We start from the raw sequence: 24,665 nt of genomic DNA, 5'->3' as shown, positions 1-24,665 counted from the left end.
CTGCTAACGAGAGAGAGATAAAGAGGGGGAGAGGCGCCATGCTGCACATGCCGATAATGAGAGAGACACAAGGATTTAAAATTATGGCTTCTTCGCTGATTATTGACTTTACTTTCAAGGACTTTGCCTGCTTGTGTGAATCCTTGCTGACACAGCAGAGTGATGCCAAGTGCCTGCTGAGACAGGAGGGAGTGGCCAGTTTGATGGACTTGATCAGTTGATGGATGGCTGGTACCCCGGCTGGGGAGATAAAAGACGAGTCTGCTGAGACACAAGCAGACACGCCACTGGACACTGAAAGAGTGTTGTGGAAGGTGGGGGTTTGGAGGATCAATTCAGGGGAATCGGTCAGAGGCTCACAGTGTGTGAAACCAGGCCGGTGGGGGCTTGTGTGTGTGTCCATCCTCGCCTGGGTGACGAGTCCACCACTGAAGAACGGTCTGGCTTGGAACAGAGGGATCATAATCGGTGACCACAACGGTACAATGGAACAAGAAGACAATGGAAGGTTTGCCTGCTGCACCTGCTCATCTCTCTCTCTCTCTCTCTCTCTCCAACGTCACAACAGCAACTACCTCAACCCAAACTGAACTGAACTGAACTCTGCATTATCTTAAGACTATTCATTTACCCCTAGACTATGATAGAGCTTGGTTTTGATTCTTATTCCTACACTTCTATATTTATCATTGCTAACCTGTTTTATATGTATATTTGCATTTTTGATACTGTATTACTTAGTTTACTAATAAACACCTTTAGTTACAGTACCACCAGACTCGAACGTATCATTCCATTTCTGCTGGTTTGGTAACCCAGTCACAGGGTACGTGACAAGTACATGTTCCGCACAGCATTGGGGGCCAAAGGGCCTATATTATGTTGTAGGCTTTCCATGTTTCTATCATCAGTGTGAAAGGTAAATGCAAAGATATTATATGTGTAAGAAGTTATCCAAAGAGGAAAACAAAAAAAACCCAGTATAAATGTTACAGTGCAGTCAGACCTGTTAGGAATGATCAAGTAACATCAAGAAGAATGACAGAAATACAAGGAACAAAAAATCATTCCTCTACATTCAACATCTGCGATGGATGACTTATTCATCTGCAACTCATTAAAATGAGTTGAAGTCTGCTTAACCTATAGGAATTTTACCTGCGTTTTGGAATTGTTTTGTGTTTTAGGAATCTTTTATGAGATAGAAAATCTCTGTGAGTTTTAAATGTGTCTTAAGAGTTTGTCTGGATTTAAAATTAATCCCTAAAATTAATGAACTGTGTTTAAACGACTTTGTTCACTGGAAGTAGATGCTCCTTGGTAGGGAGGGGTGATCCACTGCTCAAATAGTGGGTGTTGGCAGCTAAGCCCACAGTGGAGGATAAACAGGGATGTGATCTAGACTTTAAAGTGTAAGGGGCTACTCTAATACCTCCCTTTTGTGAGTGTACCATAGCTATATTGGATAGGGCTTAAGATCTTAGTTTGAGTTTAGAACTTCACGGTCAGAAAACTCAATACCAATACAGGGTGGTGTGTAAGTAGATTAAAAAAAATTGATAGCATGTACCATCAGGGTCGAGGACAGCTTCTACTCCACTGTCTATTAAATGATTCCCTGATATGGTAAGATGAACTGTTTGACCACAAAAATACCTTGTTCAGATCTTGCACCTTATTGCTTACCTGCACTGCACTTTCGCTTTACCTGCTACACTTTATTCAGCACTTTTTGTTCCAATTTGCTCTGTCTAAATGCACCGTGTAATGATTTTATCTGTATGAACAGTATGTAAGACAAGCCTTTCACTGTATCTCAGTACATGCAGCAATAATAAACCGATTCCAATTCAACTACTGTCTAGGGTACCCAGAAATCAAATGAACATGTTCTTTGACTGCCCTAGCTGACTGTATTTGCTCAGCTATATTTTAGGAAACAAACTGGTTTAGGTAACCACTTGTTTGAACACTTGTTCAGTTATTGTAAAAAGTTGATATTTTGTTCCAATCATTGCACTGTTCCTGTTGTGAACAGTCGGCAAATACTGTATTTCAGCAAAACAACTCTAATGGACAAAGTTTGATTAAAAAATGCCATCATGGCAGCACAAAAATTTACATTCAGTAAATTAAATGCAGCTTAAGAGGCTGGTTTTTCCAATATTCTCATATACCAGATTGGTGTACAAACCCATTGTTTAATAACATCCTTCAGAAATTATCTGTTGTCCTTATGTGTTCTGTTTTATATGGCATTTTGCGATTGATTTAACTCCCTACTGATGTAACACAGGGTCTAATTAGAGATAGACAATAAACATTAGACTTGCCAGTGAAGCTTACTCCACTAAATACATTAAACCAGGCTGGAGAAATATATGAGCACAAAACCTTACACTAAAGATTAGGGTGTAAAGTCCAAAAACCAAGTGAAGAGAAACATAATCTCATTTAGATACAAATGCAAATTTGACTATATGCACATGTATTGCATAAGAAAGGTACATAGAATTCTTCTCCTTAGGCTCATGCTTGTGGTCAAGGACAACTTATTTCACTCTGGGCTTGAAGATTCTGAAATGGATATTAAGGTAATTGTGGAACCTGCAGACTCTTTCACAGATGGGACAGATGATGACTGATGAGATGGGCACGTGGGAAGCTGTAAGGTAGTTTGCTCCCTCTGCCCTATACATCCTCCTGTGCATGGATGTGGTTCTCAGTCTTAAATGCACCTTCTCCTTTTTAAGCAGACTAGAAATTTCCAGGAGGCAGAAGAAATTTTATATTATTCTGGGAGACTTTGAAAATAACCTTGAATCTTTTCCTATCTGCCTGATAATTTCTATTACCTTGTGATATCCTGTTTAATATTTCTCTCTAACTGATGTCAAAAGCATTTGCTATCTTCAGAACTTTAAGCTTTTATTGTCTTTTTCTCGATCCTCCCAACTCTCCCAACCCAAATTACAATTTTTTTTCTCGCCTTATCATCTTGAAGGCAATTAACCAGGAACACTGACTCTATTTATCTTTCCATAGATATTGCCCAACCTGTTGAGTATTTCTCATATTGTCTCATTTTTTGCTGATTCTCAGCATCTGCCATTTTACACTTCAGTGCTAATAGTTTTCATGGAATCTTTTTTCTAGTGAGAATGATTGCATTAACTTACAGTCCAACTAATGCAACCTCATTTTCTACCATTATTGCTATGCCTTCTGTGTCTACTGGCATGAAAACGGATACAAAATATTTGTTCAATGTCTCTGTCATTTCCTATTTCTTGTTATTGATTCAACAGTCTCATTCCGCAATGGACCAGCTTACTTTATCTGCACTCTTTTGTATGTGTTCTTGGAGAAACTCTTGCTGTCCATTGTTATATTTCTTGCTGGTTTATTCACACACACATTTACATCCTCATTTTGTTTTACTTTTGTTAGCCATTCTACACAATTTTTCAAGATTTACCACATCAACTCGCTCACAGTACACTTTCAAATATGAGCTCTTCCAGTCAATTCAACACAATTCTTAACATCTACAAAATTTCTGATGATACAACCATTGTTGGTAGAATCTCAGATAGCGACGAGAGGGTGTACAGGAGTGAGATATGCCAACTTAGTGGAGTGGTGCCACAGCAACAACCTGGCACTCAACATCACGAAGACAAAAGAGCTGATTGTGACTTTAAGGAACATGTACCAATCCTCATAGAGGGATCAGAAGTGGAGAGAGTGAGCAGCTTCAAGTTCCTGGGTGTCAAGATCTCTGAGGATCTAACCTGGTCCCAACACATCGATGTAGTCATAAAGAAGGCAAGACAGCAGTTATATTTTATTAGGGGTCTGAAGAGTTTTGGCATGTCAACAAATACAATCAAAAACTTCTATATTCCTTGGTGTCCACATTTCCGAGGATCTCACCTGGTCCCTGAACTCCTCCATCCTGATCAAAAAAGCGCAACAGCGCCTTTATTTCCAGCGGAGCATCAAGAAAGCTCACCCCTGTCCCAGGATACTGACGGAATTTTACCGCTGTACCATTGAGAGCATACTCACCAACTACATCTCAGTGTGGTATGGCAATTGTCCCATATCAGACCACAAAGAACTCCAGCGTGTGGTGAAAACTGCCCAGTGGATTATCGGCACCCAATTGACCACCATTGAGAACATCTACCATAAATGCTGCCTGGGCAGGGTGAAACAGATTATCAATGATGCATCTCACACTAACCATGGACTTTTTACTCTCCTCCCATCCGGTAGGTGTTACAGGAGCCTCTGCTCCCACACCAGCAGGCACAGGAAGAGCTTCTTCCCTGAGGCTGTGACCCTGCTGACCCTCACATCACAGAACTAAGCAGTATTGCACCCATATTGTACTGTCTCAGTACTTCTATATTTGTGTGCTGTAGCACTTACTTTTTATTCACAGTTATTTTGTTAGTAACACAATTCTTTGTATTTCTAGTTAGATGCTAACTGCATTTCATTTGGCTTTGTATCTGTACTCAGCACAATGACAATAAAGTTGAATCTAATGTAATCTAAATCTAATCTAATCTAATCTATAGATGTACTGTGGAGAGCATTCTGACAGGCTGCATCACTATCTGGTATGGAGGGGCTACTGCACAGGACCAAAAGAAGCTGCAGAAGGTTGTAAACCTAGTCAGCCCCATCTTGGGTACTAGCCTACAAAGTACCCAGGATATCTTCAGGGAGCGGTGTCTCAGAAAAGCAGCATCCATTATTAAGGACCTCCAGCACCCAGAGCATGTCCTTTTCTCACTGTTACCATCAGGTAGGAGGTACAGAAGCCTGAAGGCACACACACAGCGATTCAGGAACAGCTTCTTCCCATTTGCCATCCAATTCCTAAATGGGCATTGAAGCTTTGGACACTACTTCACTTATTTTAATGTACAGTATTTCTGTTTTTGCACATTTTTATAAACTATTCAATATATGTAATTGATTTACTTGTTTATTTATTATTACATTTTTTTTCTCTCTCTCTCTGCTAGATTATGTTTTGCACTGAACTGCTGCTGCTAAGTTAACAAATTTCATGCCACATGCCAGTGATAATAAACCTGATTCTGATTCTTTACTTAGTCATGGATTGATCATCCTCCTTGTACCTCATTTTATACACCTTCATTGAGATGTTATGTGAATGCTTGCCCCTCCTTATTATTTTAATTATTTTCCCAGTCTATTTTAGGCAATTTTACCTTACACCTTTGTAAATTTATTTCAATTTTAAATCATTAGTTTTAGAACAAATTTTATTATTCTCAAAATGAAAATGAAATCCTTTTCTCTCTATGAAGACTCTTTACTAAGCAACTATCACTGATTCTGTCTCATTATAAAGTATATAGAATATTTGCAGATCTAAAATATTTCATACCAGGATTGTTCCACAATGCATTGTACGAGGAATCATGAACACTTTGTAAAGTTACATCACACCATGTTTATCTTGCCAATTGATTGACATATATGAAGATTAAATACACCCACAATTATTGCCATAACTTTTCTTACCGTTCCTGCAATTGCTTGATTTATGTTCTGCCCTAGAGAGTCTATAGAACATAGCCACCAGTAGCTGCTTTCCCTTGCTATTTTTCACTCTCACTTGAAGTGACTCTACAACTTGATCTTCCAAACGACCATAATTTTTCACTCCTGCACCGTCATTCATTGTTAACAGAAGCTCGCAACTTCCTTTTTATTTTGGCATATTCTTCAAAATTGTCAAATTATCCAAAATGTTCAGTATCCAGCTTTGTCATCTTGCTATCTTGTTTCTGTAATATCTATTCATTCATATTTATGCTTGTTTCTGCCATCAGTTTACTTAACTTGTTACAAAGTATTGGTGCATTTAAGCAAAGAACTCTAACTTTGACCTTTTACAATTTTTCTTCATGTTCACACAATCGACTTCAGGCGAAAAACAGCTGAACAGCCAAACACATGAAAGAATTCTCATAGACAGGGATCAACGAAGAAGGAAAGGAAACTGATATTTTAAATATTTAAAGGAGCACTTAATTAAAACTGAATATTTGTATCATAAAAGCTTAAATACAGCCAACCTTACAATTTTTGTCTTTATAGCTATTTGTGTGAAGAAATTACATACATAGCGTCTCACTGTAAGCAGTAATTAAAGTCGCTCTGCAAAGTATACACTGCACTTGGAATCATGGGAGAGACAAGAAGAGGAGCCATTTCTACCACCACAGACGCAGCAGAGAAAGCGTCAAGATGGCTCTGGATAAAGAGGGCAGATCCGCTGGGGCACAGGCTGGGATCTGATTAACCCCGGTCGGGTCGACTGGGTGAGGGTGTATGATGTTGAAAGACCCGAAACACCTGACGACCCCAGGTAATATCACTGATGATGTGTTCTAGCTTAGCATCATGCGGATGTTTCTGTAAGAAGAAAGCCTGTTGCTCTTATAGCATTTAAATTCTGAGACCTCACAACAAGCACCTAAAATGTTCAGGATATTTTACAGCAAATGGCTCATAAAGACTTCTTTTTTGACAATTCAGATTATTTTTCTTTTGATTACAGTGGAGAAAGATTCAAAAGAGCATAATCTACTGAGAAACAATAAGCCTTTGGCTGAAACTTCAGGATTGTCAAGTCAAGTTCATGAGCAGATATCCTGAAGGTGCTCACCATTTCACTGTGGAAGTATGGAAAATTGCATCAGTACAACTGAAGAATCTGGGCCAGTTATAGTAAAGAAGGGTGTATTCTGTAGACCAGTGGATTTCCAAAGACTTTAAAAAAAGGAAATGAGAATATTACATTCTGAATTCTAAATCCAGAGAACTTTAAGCAAATATGTTTTAGTGATACAGTAATTTCGGGGAAGTGGAAGCAGAAAGAAGGCACAGACCATGTGAATTTCGGAAAATCAAGTATGCAAATTTGGAATTTGCATAGGTGAACAGAGAGAGATATAAAGAAATATGGGCAAAAGACAGGTAACACATTTCAATCAGATATTAAGTTGTAGAAACAGTATGTGTAATTAAATCAGATATTCCAATGAAAAGGTTTAACACAAAGTCAAATATTCAGATTGCAGCAAGAAGTCACCATACATAAACATTGCATTGTTATACTCAACACGTCAAATTTTTGTTTCATCTATCTACATCATGAACATATTGTTGCATTTATTCTACACACCTTCATCCATTGAAAATTTAGAACCATCGCCATCAATCCAATGAGTAACAACAGGACAAAACCCCAACGGAAAGGTGAACAAAAGAGGGTGGACTTTTTTGAGTGTTGATCTTCCATGTTTGGAGCTCACAGTGAGCTTGTGTTAGTAATCACTTCTGGAGCTTAAATCTGCAATAGCACAGAACAAACATTGAAACCCAGTCTGACAACGCTATAACGGTAATTCATATGCAAATTTTCATTTTAATTGGCAGCACCATTAAAAACAAACATTCAAACAATTTTGTCATCCACGAATACTCTTGACTTTCCTCAAATGAATCCAAGCATTTCTGTTATTATTTTGGATTTTCAACATTTGCAACATTTGATTGTTGAATCCCATACTCTGTTTATTCCTTGTGTCCTTCAATATCTCACATGGTCTAATCCTGCACACTCTCTCTCTCTCTCTCTCTCTCTCTCTCTCCCTCTCCCTCTCCCTCTCCCTCTCCCTCTCCCTCTCTCTCTCTCTTCATATTTGCAGGCACATAATAAAATAGGCCAAAGTCATCATGGTTTCCTTAATGGGAAATCTTGACTGACAAATCTGTTGGAAATCATTGAGGAAATAACAGGCAGGATATGTTGTGTATTTAATATATCAGTAACATTTAAGTAATATTGTAAATATATTGTTTGATTTAGCATTCTTTGTTATACATAATTTTATATGTTATACATTATTGGTTATCTGTAAGAGGAGTGTGAATGGCATACGTCATTATGCCACCCTGTTGTATGTGCACACCCACTAAAATAAAACAAAGTAGACATGTTATCCCTGGACTCCTGTGTTTTTCTTTTGATTAGTTTTTGGAATTACAAAACATAATGATGGCAACAGGGTAGTTTTAAAATGAGCCCAAGGTTACCACCTATGTTTCATTCTTCAGAAGGAGAAGGAGAGGGAGTGATGTTAGAGTTTAAAATAGTATGCATATATGTCTTTGGATGGGGAGAAAGATGGTCGAGTTAAAAAATAGGCATAAAATGGACAAAATTCATGGGTTCATAAACAGTGAGTACTGGATGATAATAAAAATAATAAATAAATAAAGTAGAAGTGGCTGGCTGCATCATAAAGAAAGACGTGTTTGATTGCACAACAGATAAATGGATAATGTATACTGAACAAGCTGAGTAATATTTTTGAAGTGAATGAAATAGCCGATGAAAAGCAAATGCCAGTTTTGCTGCATACAATAGGTGGAAAAATATACAGTTTGCTTTGAAGTTTAACTGCTCCAACAGAACTAGCTGAAATATGCTTTGCTAATATCATGCGGGAACAAAACCATTGTTGATTGTAGAATGCTTCAGGTTTCGTAAGAGGAATCAAAAGGAAGAGGAGTATATTTCAACTTACTAGGCTGAATTGAAGAGATTGTCAGAGCATTGTCAGTTCAGTGATGGGCTTAATGATGCACAAAGATATTGTATAGTTTGTGTAGTCTTACAAGAAAGCATTCTTAAATGCTCCTAACTGAAGAAGAACTCACATTTAAAAGAGCAGTTGGAATCAATGTATCAATAGAAATAGCAGTGAGAGACACAACTGAGTTACAAACAGGAATGGAATTGAGTGTGAGCAAAATTGCAACACCTAAACAGAAATCTGCCTGGTTGAACAATTGTGTTAGCTTACAACAAACAGATGCAGGTTTAAAGGCAAAACTTGCAGAAATTAAATAAAATAGGAAGAATATTTTGGGCTGACAAAAATATATGGACTGCACAGTGAAGACATAAAGATAAAATGTCAAGTTGCAGTTTCAACAACAGCACTAATCAGCATGCTGTTGATAAAAATCTGATAATGATGAGAGTGACACAGCACTGGGTAGCCTTATGATTTATAAGTCCTATACCTATATATATACCTTGATAACATTTTGCTCCATTCATTGGATTGATTTTGATTAATCTCTATTGGTATGATCTGAAAGAGATATAATAGTCTGGGCAGTATATTCATTTTAACAGATTCAATCCTTGAACTGAGACTAAAAAAAGGAATTAGGTTCCATCTTGTTATATCTTCCTTAATCTTTTTTTTTATATAAATGCTGATAATTGCATTCTGATAATTTTGCCAAATCTTTTGGCATAATAATGCCCAAGTATTTGAAAGACTCTGTTTGCCATGCCCAGGGATATCTACTTCCGATTTCTCTTGGTGGGTTATAGTAATATGAAGAGTATGTTGATTGCCCTAGATAGATCAAAATGTCATCTGTGTAACAAGCCAATTTATACTCTGCCGCTTTAATAGTAATTCGGCTGATATCTTCATTTTGACTGATGTATTGAGCTAATGGTTCCAGATATAATGCGAACAGTAGCAGTGACCATGCATAGCCCTGTCTCATGCCCCTTTCTAGGTTAAGACTATTTAATAAATATCCATTGATTTTAATCCTAGCAGTAGGGTTGTCATATAGTGTCTGTATAGTTTTAATAATTGTGTCATGGAAACCAAATCTATGTAAAACTCTGTAAAGAAAATTCCAATTAACCAAATCAAATGCCTTTTCTGTGTCCACTCTTATCACTATTGCTTTGATTTTATTTTTTTGTATATGATCCTTAATGTGACGTGTCCTTCATGTCTTGTGTTTGGCATTATTGTATAAAACCTGTCTGATTGTTATGTATCAGTACGGGTAGAAACTCTTCTAATCGTTTGGCCATGATGGAGGTAAATAATCTAAATTTCTAAATCTACATTAAGAACGGATATTGGTCTAACTGACCCACATTCCATTTTATCCTTGCCTTCTTTCATTATAGCTGAGATTATCGCTTCCTTCCAGCTGGTTGGCATTTGTGCCTTTTTTAGAGCCCAGTTCAGTGTGGGGAGTAAGACAGGAATTAACTAATGTTTAAATTCTTTGTACCACTCTGCTCTATACCCATCTGATCCTGGTGATTTGCTTATTTTAAGCATACTAATTGCAGCTTTTAGCTCAACTTCAGTTATGTCAGCAGTCATCATTCTATTTTGTTCTTTGCTTAAAGTGGGTAACTCTAGAGAATTCAGGAAGGTGTCAATTTGGGTTATGCTTCCCCCTGGAACTGTAGAATTCAGAGTTTTGTAAAACACTTCAAAAGCTTCTTGAATTTCACTTAGCTTATCTTTTATCACTTTTGTTCTTGGGTCCCTAATTCTATGAATTGTATTTTCTGCTTTTTTTTCAGTTTCCACACCAGTATTTTCATAGATTTCGATCCACTTTCATAATGTCTCTGTTTCAGAAATGTTAAAATTTTTCCTGATTTCTTGTGTAGCCAAACTATTAATTTCATTCCTAATTTTTAAAATTTCCTCTAGTGTATCCTGTGCCAAATTCAACTTTTTTTTCTAGTTCTAGTGTTTTTTTCTAGTTCCTTCAGTCTATTTTGTAATTCCTCTGATGTTTTATTCCTTTTTTTTCTTAAATGAAAATATCGCTATAATTTTCCCTCTTAAAATAGCCTTCAGAGTATCCCATAGAATGGGAGGTGAAACCTTTCCATTATCATTGAATTCTAAGTAAAAACCAATTTCTTTTTTAATTTGTTCCTTAAAGTAGGGATTATTGAGTAGACTTGAATTTAGTTTCCAAATAGTATTCTTTAGTTGCAGGTCAAAATCAACAGATAAATATATAGGTGCATGGTCACTTACATCTATTGTCCCAATTCCACAGGTGTTTATTTTGTCTTTGTCTTTTCCAAATAGTCTATTCTTGTATATACAGAATGTGGGGGCAGAAGAATGAGTGTAATCCCTTCTGTTGGGGAAGAGGTCCCTCCATATATCAATTAGACCAACACCCTCAAAAGTGTATTAACTTTCTTATGTAAGGACTTTGTTTCATAGGTTTTGCTATTTGAAGAGTCTAACTTTGGTTGTAATTGTAAATTGAAGTCTCTCCCACATATCAGGAGACCTTCTGTTTCTGTTACTATAATATTAGTAATTTTCTGAAAGAAACTAATATCACTTCCCGGGGGTGCATATATATTCAATAGAGTAACTGAATTTCCGTCTATATTCCCCCTTACCAGAATATATCTGCCCTCCTTATCGCCCATTTCAAATACTTCTTCAAAATTTAGCTTGCTTGAGATAAGAATAGCAACTTCTCTCCTATGTCCTGATTTATATGAGGAGAAAAACAAATTAGTGAAGCCCATTCTCTTTAGTTTTCCATACTCATTATCACTTAAGTGAGTTTCCTGTAAATATACTACATGGGCTTGTTCTTTTTTCATCTTGGATAGAATTCTACTACATTTGATTGGATTTAATAGCCCATTAACATTAAAAAATGAATTTTACTTCGTCCTTAGCCATGGGTATTTATCTGTCAATATATCATTTAAATTAGCAGAATAAAACTTAATCGATCTACTCCCTGAACAAATAAGAACCAAGAAATGCGAATAATTAAAAAAAGGCAACGAAGGAGTTATTCCAAGGCTGAAGTCTCCAGTAGATGACCCTGTGTTGAGCTATAAGAAACATCTAGTTGTGGGGGATAGCCCCTCCAACCTGTGAGTTGAGGGCCCCCATTGCAGTACCCATAAAAGTAAGTGAACAAATTTATATCCATTACACAGAAAAGACTTCCCAGTGTATTCCTGTCATATATATATTTTCATTTGGGTGGGAATAAAAGGAGTGAATGAATGAATAAAAATGAATAATTGAGTAATATAAAATCCACATTGTAATAAGTATTTCTCCAGATAGGTATATCACCATCTATTTTTGCTTCCGTTTAGCTTCTCAACACTTTTAAAGTTAGCCAAACCTTACGGCTCTTCTGGAGGGAGTGAGTGCTGTCTTCGGAAAACTCACAGTCTCTTCCTGATATACTTTTCTCGCCCTCCTCCCGTCCCCTGCTTTCTCAATTCTCTCACTATTTCCCAAGCAGATCGGGATAACTGCTCAGCTAGGCTTTCCTTTGGTTTGATCCCACTAACAGGCAACTCTCTGGCCTTTACGTCTGTACTCACCTCTTCCACTGTCCGATATAGTTGCATCCCATCTTCATAAAACACCCGCAGTTTAGCAGGGTACAGGGTTTGGAATCTAAGCTTCCCTTGCTTTAATATTCAATTTACTTCACAGTATTCTTTACATCTCTGCAGGACCACCAGGGGGTAACTTTGATCAAAGTATATCAATTTCCCATCCAAAAACACCCATTTCTTTCCTCAGGCCTTTTGTAGAATCTGTGCCTTGGTATTGTCTTGAAGGAATCTAATTACTATTGAGCGTGGCTTATCTTCTCTGTCTCCAGTAGGCCACAGGGCGAGCGCACGATGTGCCCTCTCAGTTTCAAGCTCCATAGTCAAAGGAATCTGTAGCGTGTCCTGCAGCAACTTTTGTAAATTTCCATCACGGACAAACCCTCCGCTCCTTCGGGAACATTGTATATCCTGATATTTTTCCGTTGTGATCTTCCCTCCAGGTCAAGCAGTTTACTTTCTTGTTGATTTAATATTTTTAGCATCTTACTTAGTATCTGTTCCATGTTTTGCATGTGATCTTCCACCTTCTCAATTCATGTCTCTGCCACCGCTATTTTTTGATTGATGTTGGTGAGCTCTGACTTGATATAATTTAGTTGCTGTTTCATCTCATCCATAGGCTCCACAGTGACACTTTTTTATCTCCATTCTTTTTCCTCATTCTTGCCCCCTTTATCAATTCAGATATTTTTGAAAGATCTTATATTTGATGGATTAACGGGGCAAAATATGCATTTTTCTGGAGGAGCTATTGACTTATGCTGCCATTCTGGACCATGACATCACCGGAACCCCTCGATGAGGAATTTCTTTAGCCAGAAAGTGATGAATCTGTGGAATTTGTTGTCACAAGCAGCTGAGAACGCCAATTCTTTATATATATTTAAGGCAGAGGTTGATAGATTCTTCACTGGTCAGGGCATGTAGGATACGGGGAGAAGGCAGGAAATTGGGGCTGAGAGGAATAGTCATCAGCCATGATGAAATGGTGGAGCAGACTCAACGGGCCAAATGGCCTAATTCTACTCCTATACCTTATGGTCTTAAACATGGAAGGAGTTGACTTATTAAAAAGGCCGTTGCTGAAATAAGCACAATTTATCTCAGAATTATAGACAATTGCTATAAGATATGGTTTAATTTACAGAGTGGGAGGGGTAGGCAGTTAATAAATTATTCAATAAGTCGTTGAATGGAGGTAGGATTAAAGTAGTGCTGCTATTATGATAAGAGATGAAAGAAAGCCATAATACCCAAAGTTTTCTTTATAGTAGATGAGAACAGGATGTAACTGCAAAATCAGATAAGACATCAAACTTACTTACTTGCACTGCACATTGTTGGAAGTAACCTTATCTAGTGACACTGGCATTGGATGAAAATTATCAGTAAAGAACATTGTATTTGAAGTAAACATTGGGGGAGCTGACTTTTTAATAGCACAGTTGCTGAAATAACCAACAATTTTCTCAGGATTGTACACGATTAATGGTAGCAGTAAGCAGTTAGTACATTACTCAATTATGTAGTGATCCTTGCATTGGATAAAAGTTATAGGTTAAAGTTCCATAAATGAACCAGAGTGTTAAGATTATGCAATAGTAATTTTTAAATACAGTTTAATCTGGTTATGGAATTGGTATCAAGTGAGTACCTTAACAAATGATAACATCAACTTCATTAGCTGGCTAGAGGTAAGACATAGGAGAAGAATTGGGCCATTTGGGTCTACTGCACAAGGATTCCCAAATCCCATTGTATCTCATATTTTTAGATTTTCTCCCCGTTTAGAAAATACCCTGCACATTTATTTCTTCTGCCAAAGTGAATGACCATGCATTTTCCAACATTGTCTCATGGTTGATCCTTTTTCTCCCCCTCCTCAGCTGCAGCCCCCGTTCTTCTCCATGTAACCTTTGAAGCTGTGGCCAATCAAGAACCTATCAAGCTGTCTTAAATACACCCAATAATCTGGCCTCCACAGCTGCTTCTGGTAATAAATTCCATGAATTCACCACCTTCTGGCTAAAGAAATTTCTTCCCATCATTTCAAATGGATACCCCTCTGTTCTGAGGCTGTACCCTCTTGTCCTAGACTCCCCAACCACAGGAAACACCCTTTCCAAATCTACACTGTCTAGGCCTGTTAACATTTGAAAGGTTTCAATGAGATCTCCATCATCCTGCTAAATTCCAGCAAGTACAGACCTAGAGCTGTCAAATGTTCCTCGTATGATAACTTTTAATTCCCAGAATCATCCTGTGAACCGCCTCTGAACCCTCTCCAATGCCAGCAAATCTTTTCTTAGATGATGGAAACATTTAATCAAAAAATCAAGGTGAGGCCTCACTAGTGCCTTATAAACTAATGGTCACCAACCTTTATAAGCCCAAGATCCCCTGCCTCAGCCATAGTGAATGCAAGATCGACTCCAAATCTATTAGTTTCACGCATGCACACTGGGGCAGAAAAGACCGGAAGTAAAACCCCACAATCCAGAAGTAGAAATAATGTATAAACACCAGGGGTCACCACCCATTTCTTTTGCACCGCAGACCGGTTTAATATTGACAATATTCTCATGACCGGCTGACGGGGGGGGGGGCAGGGGTGGGTGTTAAACGCGATGGGAATACAGCAATACTCGAAGCACGCTCCTTATGTCCAGTCTATTCTGCAATTTAGTTGACGCGGCTCTCAGCTCCTGTTCCGTTTGTTCACGTTTTTTCCACTGGAAAAAAAACTCAATGGGTTTGTCTTTCAGTGCGGGGTGCTTGGACTCAAGGTACCGAAGCAGTTTTGAGGGCTTCATTGCCTCATTAGACAGCCTCCCGCCCGCTCGCCCGCCGCCTTGGTCAGGTGTGTCTGTTCCTGTACCGGGGCTGCGGCGATCACAGTCCGGAGAAAGAGCGACCGACCGACCGAGCGAGGAGTGCATTCGGATGCGCACCCGCCCCCCTTGTAGGATCTATTGGCCGACAAAAGTTTGTTTCAGTAGATCGCAGCGAGGTAGCTGCTCTGCTGCATATGAAACCCTGAGTCTGAATGAGGTCTGTGAATATTTTAGTACCGGGTTCCCCACGAACATTCAGAGGGCTAAACAGGTTCCGAGACGGTGCCCATCTGTCCGCACTCCGGGCCGGTAGCATAGGCACTTCTCACCAGCCGTTTACCCGAGGCCAACCAGTGATCTCTGACTCGCTTGGGTAATGACCTCGCGTGTATTCAAGTTCAACAGTGGGCATGACAGGGAATGAGGAAAGGAGCAGCTGACTCATATTGTTTCCTCCGGCCCGGAGGTTGGGGACCACTGTGTAGTGTGGGGGTGGGGGAGCTACACGCATGCGCACTGGTCGGAAAGAACGGAACTAAAACCCCACAACCCGGAAACAGTCTCTCAACAGTATTTATGTATTTATTTTTCTTTTTTTTCGAGATCTACTGGGAAAGTCTCCAAGATCGACTAGTCGATCGCGATCAACGAGTTGGCGACCATTATTATAAACCTTCGGCATCACATCCCTGCTTTTGTATTCTAGACCTCTTGAAATGAATGCTTACATGGCATTTGCCTTCCTCACTACTAACGCAACTTGCAAGTTAACCTTTAGGACTCCAAGTCCCTTTGTATCTCAGAGTTTTGGATTTTCTCCCATTTATAAAATAGTCTGCACATTTATTTCTTCTACCAAGGTACATGACCATGCATTTTCCAACACAGAAACATAGAAAACCTACAGCACAATACAGGCCCTTCGGCCCACAAAGCTGTGCCGAACATGTACTTACTTTAGAAATTACCTAGGTTTACCCATCGTACTCCATCCATCCATTTTGCAATCTCTAAAAAAACCTCCTCCACTGCTGACAGCACCCATTCCACGCACTCACCACTCTCTGTGTAAAAAATGTACCCCTGACATTTCCTCTGTACCTACTTCCAAGCACCTTAAAACTATGCCCTCTTCTGCTAGCCATTTCAAGTCAACTCACTTTTACTGACATTTCGACCATAACTGCTGGTACAGTACATAGTAAAAATGAGACAACGTTTTTCAGGACCATGGTGTTACATGACACAGTACAAAAACTAGATTGAACTACGTAAAAAAAAACAACACAGAGAAAGCTACACTGGACTACAGACCTACACAGGACTGTGTAAAGTGCACAAAACAGTGCAGGCATTACAATAAATAATAAACAGGACAATAGCACAAGGTGTCAGTCCAGGCTCTGGGTATTGAGGAGTCTGATAGCTTGGGGAAAGAAACTGTTACATAGTCTGGTCGTGAGAGCCCGAATGCTTTGGAGCCTTTTCCCAGATGGCAGGAGGGAGAAGAGACTGTATGAGGGGTGCATGGGGTCCTTCATAATGCTGTATCCTTTGCGGATGCAGCGTGTAGTGTAAATGTCCATGACGGCGGGAAGAGAGACCCCGATGATCTTCTCAGCTGACCTCACTATCTGCTGCAGGGTCTTGTGATCCAAGATGTGCAATTTCCAAACCAGGCAATGATACAGCTGCTCAGGATGTTTTTCCCAGCCCTGGGAAAAAGCCTCTGACTATCCACACAATCAATGCCTTTCATTCTCTTGAACACCTCTATCAGGTCACCTCTCATCCTCCGTCGCTCCTTGGATAAAAGGCCGAGTTCACTCAACCTATTCTCATAAGGCATGCTCCCCAATCCAGGCAATATCCTTGTAACTCTCCTCTGCACCCTTTCTATGGTTTCCACATCCTTCCTGTAATGAGACGACCAGAATTCAGCACAGCACTCCAAGTGGGGTCTGACCAGGGTCCTATATAGCTGCAACATTACCTCTCAGCTCTTAAACTCAATCACAGAACTAATGAAAGCCAATGCTCCATATGCCTTCTTAACCACAGAATCAACCTGCGTAGCAGCTTTGAGTGTCCTATGGAATCAGACTCCAAGATCCCTCTGATCCTCCACACTGCCAAGAGTTTTGCCATTGATGTGATATTCTGCCATCATATTTGACCTACCAAACTGAACCACCTCACAGTTATCTGGGTTGAACTCCATCTGCCGCATCTCAGCCCAGTTTTGCATCCTATCAATGTCCCGCTGTAACCTCTGACAGCCCTCCACACTATCCACAACATCCACAACCTTTATGTCATCAGCAAATTTACAAACCCATCCCTCCATTTCCTCATCCAATTCAGTTTCAGTTTATTGTCATTTAGAAACCACAAATGCAATGCAGTTAAAAAATGAGACAACGTTCCTCCAGAATGTCATTTATAAAAATCATGAAGAATAGGGGTCCCAGGACAGATCCCTGAGTCACACCACTGGACACCGACCTCAATGCAGAAAATGACCCACCTACAACCACTCATTGCCTTCTATGGGCAAGCCAGTTCTGGATCCACAAAGCAATGTTCCCTTCGATCCCAAGCCTCCTTACTTTCCTAATAAGCCTTGCATGGGGTACCTTATCAAATGCCTTGCGAAAATCCATATACACTACATCTACAGCTCTACCTTCATCAATGTGTGCAGTCACATTCTCAAAAATTTCAATCAGGCTTGTAAGGCATGATCTGCCTTTGACAAAGCCATGTTGACTATTCCTAATCATATTCTGCCTCTCCAAATGTTCATTAATCCTGCATCTCAGGATCTTTTCCATCAACTTAACAACCACTGAAGTAGGACTTACTGGTCTATAATTTCCTGCACTATCTCTACTCCCTTTCTTGAATAAGGGAACAAAATCTGCAACCCTTCAATCCTCTGGAAACTCTCCCATCCTCATTGATGATGCAAATATCATTGCCAGAGGCTCAGCAATCTCCTCCCTCATTTCCCACAGTAGCCTGGGGTACATCCTGTCCGGTCCCGGTGACTTATCCAACTTGATGCTTTCCAAAAGCTCCAGCACATTATCTTCCTTAATATCGACATGCTCAAGTCCGCTGCAAGTCATCCCTACAATCGCCAAGGTCCTTCTCCATAGTGAATACTAAAGCAAAATATTCATTAAGTACCTTTTCCATCTCCTCCGGATCCGTACCCACTTTTCCACTGTCACACTTGATTGGTCCTATTCTCTTATGTCTTATCCTCTTGTTCTTCATATTTGTAGAATACCTTGGGGTTTTCCTTAATCCCGTCCACCAAGGCCTTCTCATTGGTCCTTCTGGCTCTCCTAATTTCATTCAAAGCTCCTTCCTGCTAGCCTTATAATCTTCTAGATCTCTATCATTACCAAGTTTTTTGAACCTTTCATAAGCTCTTCTTTTCTTCTTGACTAGATTTACAACAGACTTTGTACACCACATTTCCTGTACAATACCATCCTTTTCCTGTACCTTATATCCTGTGTAGAACGTATCTACACAGAACCCCACAAAAAATACAGGTGTCCCCGCTTTACGAATGTTCGCTTTATGCCACTTCGCTTTTACAAGAGACCTTCATTAGTCACCTGTTTTCGCATTACAATAATGATTTTCACTTTTAAGAAGATTTTTCCCATATAAATTGACGGTTCTTCGCTTTACGCCATTTTGGCTTAAGAAAGGTTTCATAGGAACGCTGTACCTTTGTAAAGGGGGAGACACCTGTATTCCCTGAACATTTGCCAAATTTCTTCTGTACGTTTCCCTGACAACATGTGTTTCCAATTTATGCTTCCAGCTTCCTGCCTGATAGCCTCATATTTCCCCTTACTCCTATTAAAAAGTCCCCTAACTTGTCTGTTCCTATCCCTCTCCAATGCTATCGTAAAGGAGATAGAATTATAATCACTATCTCCAAAATGTTCTCCCACTGATAGACCTTTCACCTGACCAGGTTCTTTCCTCAATTCCAGATCAATATAGCCTCTCCTCTTGTAGGCTTATCTACATATTGTGTCAAGAAAACTTCCTGAACACACCTATCAAACTCCACCCCATCTAAAACCCTCACTCTGGGGAGATGCCAATCAATATTTGGGAAACTAAAATCTACCACCACAACAACCCTGTTATTACTACTCCTTTCCAGAATCTGTCTGCTTATCTGCTCCTCGATGCCCCTGTTACTATTGGGTGGTCTGTTAAAAACACCCAGTAGAGTTATTGAACCTTTCCTATTCCTAACTTCCACCCACAGAGACTCCATAGACAACCCCTCCATGACTTCTTCCTTTTCTGCAGCAGTGACACTATCTCTGAGCAGCATTGTATTTCATTTGCCACTTTCTTGCCCATTTCCCTAATCTGTCTAAGTCCATCTGCATCCTACCTGTTTCCTGAACACTACCTGTCCCTCTACTAATCTTCATATCATCTGCAAACTTGGCAACAAAGTCATCTATTCCATCATCTAAATCATTGATATATAGCATAAAAAGAAGCAGTCCCAACACCAACCCCTGTGGAACACCACAAGTGACTGGCAGCCAACCAGAAAAGGATGCTTTTATTCCCACTCACTGTCTCCTACCAATCAGCCAAATACATGAAGCATGCCAGTAACCTTCCTGTAATACCATGGGCTCCTAACTTCGTAAGCAGCTTCATTTGTGGCACCTTGTCAAAGGCCTTCTGTAAGTCCAAATATTCAACAATACAACTGCATCCCTTTTATCAATCCTACTTGTAATATCCTGAAAGAATTCCAACAGGTTCGTCAGGCACGATTTTCCCTGAAGGAAACCATGCTGACTTGGTCCTATCTTGTCCTGTGTCACCAAATACTCTATAACCAAATCCTGAACAATTGACTGCAACGTCTTCCAAACCACTGAGGTCAGGCTAATTGGTCTATAATTTCCTTTCTGCTGCCTTCCTCCTTCCTTAAAGAGTGGAGTGATATTTGCATTGTTTCAGTCTTCTGCCACCATGCCAGAGTCCAAAGATTTTTTGAAAGATCATTGCTAATGCCAGCACAATCTCTACCACTACCTTTTTCAGAACTCTACGGTACAGTTTAATTAGTCTGGGTGACTTGTGTACCTTTAGGTCTTTGAGCTTTTTGAGCACCTTCTCCCTTGTAATAGTAACCACACTCACTTCTCTTCCCTCACTCCCGTCAATTTCCGGCACCCTGTAGTTTCTTCCAGAGTGTCCACCGTTATTATTTATCTGGCCTTATTTTCTGGCGGTCCTATGTCCATTCTCACCTCGCTTTTATTTTTCACAAATTTGAAAATGCTTTTAGTATCCACTTTGATATTGTTTTCTACCTTGCTTTCAGATTTCATATTTTCCCTTCTAATGATTCTTTAAGTAGCTTTCTGTAGGGTTTTAAAGGTTTCCCAATCCTCTGTCTTTGCATTAATTTTTGCTTTGTTGAATGGCCTTCTTTTTGGCTTTTACATTAACTTTGACTTCCCTTGTCAGCCATGGTCGTATTATTTTGCCATTTGAGAATTTCTTTTTTGGAATACATCTATCTTAAATTCCAAATATTCCCCAGAAACTCAAGCCATTGCTTGTCTGCTGTCATCCCTGCCAGCACCTCCTTCTTATTTACTTTGGCCAACTCCTCTCTCATACCAATGTAATTTCCATTACTCCACTGAAAAACTACTAGTCAGACTTGACTTTCTGCTTACCAGATTTCAAGCTGAACTCAAACATATTGTAAACAGGAGAAAATCTGCAGAGAATCTCCATAAAATGCTGGAGGAACTCAACAAGCCTAGCAGCATCTACGGATAAGAGTACAGTCGATGTTTGGGGCTAAAAACCCTCTTGGAAGATTTAATCTTATTCAAGGTGGGCATCCCTGGAAGAGGCTTCACCGTGTAGTAATTCAGTGACAATTGATTCTTGCTGACACAACTGTATTTCTATGTTATATTGACTGTTCTGTGGCGCATTCTATTTATAATAAATTGCACATTGCACATATAGACAGAGATGTAACGTAAAGATTTTTTACTCCTCATGTATATGAAGGATGTAAGTAATAAAGACATAAAATTTAATACATAAAAACGTAGAAACATAGAAATCTACAGCATATTACAGGCCCTTCGACTCACAATGTTGTGCCGACCATGTAACCTACTCTGGAAACTGCCCAGAATTTCCCTAGTGCATAGCCTTCTATTTTTTCTAAGCTGCATGTACCTATCTAAGAGACCCTTAAAAGATTTTATTGTGTCCGCCTGCACCATCGTCGCTGGCAATACATTCCACGCACCCACCACTCTATGTGTGAACATCTAGCTTTCTTTAAACATCTGTGAGCATCTAACTTTCTTTGTATCGACTGCAGATTTGGCCATGAAGCCATCAATTTCATCACCCAAAGCATTACTGTATAATGTGAAAAGTAGCAGACCTGGCACTGACCCCTGGGAAACAACACCAGTCACTGGCAGCCAGCCACAAAAGATCCTCATTCCCATTCTGTGCCAGTCAGCCAATCTTCAATCCATGTTAATATCTTTCAAGTACCAGATTGTTTAATGTCATTTCCAGTACACGAGCGTAGAGGAGAACAAAACGATATGTAAACAAATAAAAACTCAATTAGATGAAGAGCACAAAAATAATAAAAAGACAGTAAATGTATATAAGATAATTACACATGTACAATGTACTGTGTATGTTAATCAAAATGGCTTCTCTGTTAAGAGAAGGAATGCTTCTTTGTATGATAAGTGCTTTCTCTCGCAGTCGTTTAGCTTTAGACTTGCAGATATCGGGGTTGTATTCATTTGTTAACCAATGGGGGAATGTTATTTTGTCTTGTGGGGCTCAAAGCTTGGGGGTTTTCGTGGTCTTTTCAGGGGAGTCGGGAAGAAGACGCTGAGGAAGGTGGACGTGCGCTACACTGCTCGGTTGACCACCAGGCTGGTCCCAGGTGCGAGGACGTGGAGGTCGGAGGAAAGTGACGAGGGGTCGAATGGTTCGATGGTTGAGCTCCAACGATGTGCACTAAACTGACTGAACTTTGATAAGTTGGCGCCTTTTACTTTATTTTCTTTTCCTTCATATATACTGTATTGCATAGTACTCTTTTAGTAAAATCTTTAAAGTGTATTCCATAACGGTATCTGGTGTGAGATTGATATGGTGTGTGTGCGCGCGGCATAAACTTGATTCTCACAGCACCTGCGTGTACGGGAGGTGGGGTTGGTGAGTGGCTGGATCTCCTTTTCCCCTAGACATATACCAGCCTGTTGGGTAAGTGTTACATACATATATTAATTCTATGTCCACAGAGAGACCCGAGGCACAGGAGTGTCCGTATATAAGGTGACTCTGACAGGAAATGATATAGTGCTGCTGGGGTGGGTGTGGGGGTTGGTTAATGGGTGGAGGTGGAAATCCGTTTTACTGCTTGGGGAAAATAACTCTTCTTTGAGTCTGGTGGTCCTGGCATAGATGCTATGTAGCCTCCTCCCTGATGGGAGTGGGGCAAATGGTCCAAATGGGCGGGGTCCTTCATGATGTTACTGACCCTTTTCAGGCATGTGTTTGAAAATATGTCCTTGATGGTGGGCAGGCTGGTGCTGGTGATACCTTAGGCAGTTTTGACTACCCGTCATACAGCCCTCCTGTCTGCTGCACTGCAGCTTATGCCTTGTGTAGTGATCCACCATCCTAGGATGCTCTCTACTGCACATCTGTAGAATGATATGCATATAGATGTGCATAGTCCAGCTCTCTTCAGCCTCTTCAGAAAGTAGAGGCAGTTGTGAGCTCTCCTGATTGTGAGGCATGTCTTCTGGGACCATGAGAAGTTGTGTGAGATGTGCACTCCCAGGAGGTTAAAACTGCTCACAGTTTCCACTGCTGTGCTGCCGATGTAAAGAGGGGTGTGAGTGTTGCGAGTTCTCCTGAAGTTGATAACCATCTCCTTTGTCCTGTTGACATTGAGAAAGAGGTTATTTGCCTGCACCAGGCCTCAAGCTCTTCCACCTCCTCTTCGTAGGCAGTTTCATTGTTGTTTGTGAAGAGTCTCACCACTGTTGTGTCATCAACGAACTTGACAATGTGACGAAGGATCTAGTGCTTTCCCAGTGTATATGTATATAAACCCTTCTTGGGCTTACAGCCGGGTGCAGTTATCAGTTTTAACCAATGTTTCAATGAAAAACAGAGTTTGTTATCGAAATGTCATTTAAAATCGATGGCCATATCTAGCTGGAAGCCTGAGAAAAGCTTATTTGTTGACAATTTGATTACTCGGGTAATAGCATTACCCAGGACCTCCTGTAATACCATGGGCTCTTATCATGTTTAGCAGCCTCATCTGGGCATCTTGTCAAAAACCTTTCAAAATTCAAGAAAAAATTATCCACTGACTGTCCTTTGTCTATACTTCCTGTTACTTCCTCAAAGAATTCCGACAGATTTGTCAGACAATGTTTTCCTTTAAGGAAACTACACTGGTATTACTTTAATTTAATTTTCTATTTGAAGTTTGATAACAGAGCGGCTATCTACCATCGCCAGATACTACTACAATACAGAGATCGCTCAAAAACAAACCTCCACAAAGACCTGCTGGCTGAATTACGCAACGTCGGCTTGCTGAGGGGAACGGGCCTACATTCCTCAGACTTGCCTGATGCTGGTAGCCGGAGATGGAGATGTTGAAAGCGATGTGCGAGGAAGCAGAAGTGAGGCAAACGGGCAGGGGTCCATTCCAGGCTAAAAGCAAACCCTAGCCGGCCGGCTCTCCCGTCCATTCTGCTCTTCAATGTCCGCTCCCTGGACAATAAAATGGACTACATCCGACTCCAACGTAATACTCGGCGGGAGTACAGAGTTTGCTCCGCGTATGTCTTCACAGAGACATGGCTCATTGATGGGATTTCGGACGCTGCCATCCAGCTAGACGGGCTAGCTTTGTTTCGTTACGACAGAGATGCAACTGTCTCCGGTAAGGCTCGCGGTGGTGGCTTGTGTGTTTACATCAACACGGAATGGTGGAAGAACACTGTGCTGGTTTCCAGACACTGCTCATCGTTAGTGGAGTTAGTGGCAGTTCGATGCAGACCATTTTATTTGCCACGGGAATTCACCTCTGTCCTTGTATTCGGTGTTTACATTCCCCACAGCGCTAATGCTAAGGAGGCGCTCTGTGAACTGTACGGGGCTATTAGCGAACTGCGGAACACACACCCTGATGGTCTGTTTATTGTCGCCGGTGATTTTAACCATGGGAACCAGCAACGCAGGACAGCGGCGTCACGCGGCGCATGTGGAAGGGCATCCAGGACATCACCAATTACAAGACAACATCACCTGACTGTGCAGGTGATGCCTCCCTCCCAAATGCACTGAATAACATCTACGCCCGGTTTGAGGTGGAGAATGACGTGGCAGCGAGGAAGTCCACCTCTCCTACAAATGACCAGGTGCTGTGTCTCACC

At 40.3% G+C, this 24,665-nt stretch overlaps 1 protein-coding gene across 6 annotated transcripts in view; it reads right to left on the bottom strand.

The window, feature by feature from the left end:
- The window catches only part of LOC140727645 (NXPE family member 3-like), a 129,138-nt gene that overhangs the window by 32,044 nt on the left and 72,429 nt on the right, over positions 1–24,665 (bottom strand). For 3 of the 6 annotated variants that reach the window (XM_073045260.1, XM_073045258.1, XM_073045261.1), the window contains one exon: positions 7,238–7,405. The exons of 2 other annotated variants lie outside the window; for them this stretch is intronic. In XM_073045260.1, the coding sequence (XP_072901361.1) occupies positions 7,238–7,354 (117 nt within the window). In that variant the 5' untranslated portion in view covers positions 7,355–7,405. Of the gene's footprint in view, positions 1–7,237; positions 7,406–11,326; positions 11,419–24,665 lie in introns of all 6 variants that reach the window. One more of the 6 variants, XM_073045259.1, reaches the window with a different exon arrangement.

The sequence above is a fragment of the Hemitrygon akajei genome, chromosome 5 (assembly GCF_048418815.1).
Source record: "Hemitrygon akajei chromosome 5, sHemAka1.3, whole genome shotgun sequence".
In the NCBI taxonomy this organism is placed as follows: Eukaryota; Metazoa; Chordata; class Chondrichthyes; order Myliobatiformes; family Dasyatidae; genus Hemitrygon; species Hemitrygon akajei.
Note: the sequence above shows the minus strand (reverse complement) of the source record. Positions and strands in the feature narration are given on the sequence as shown.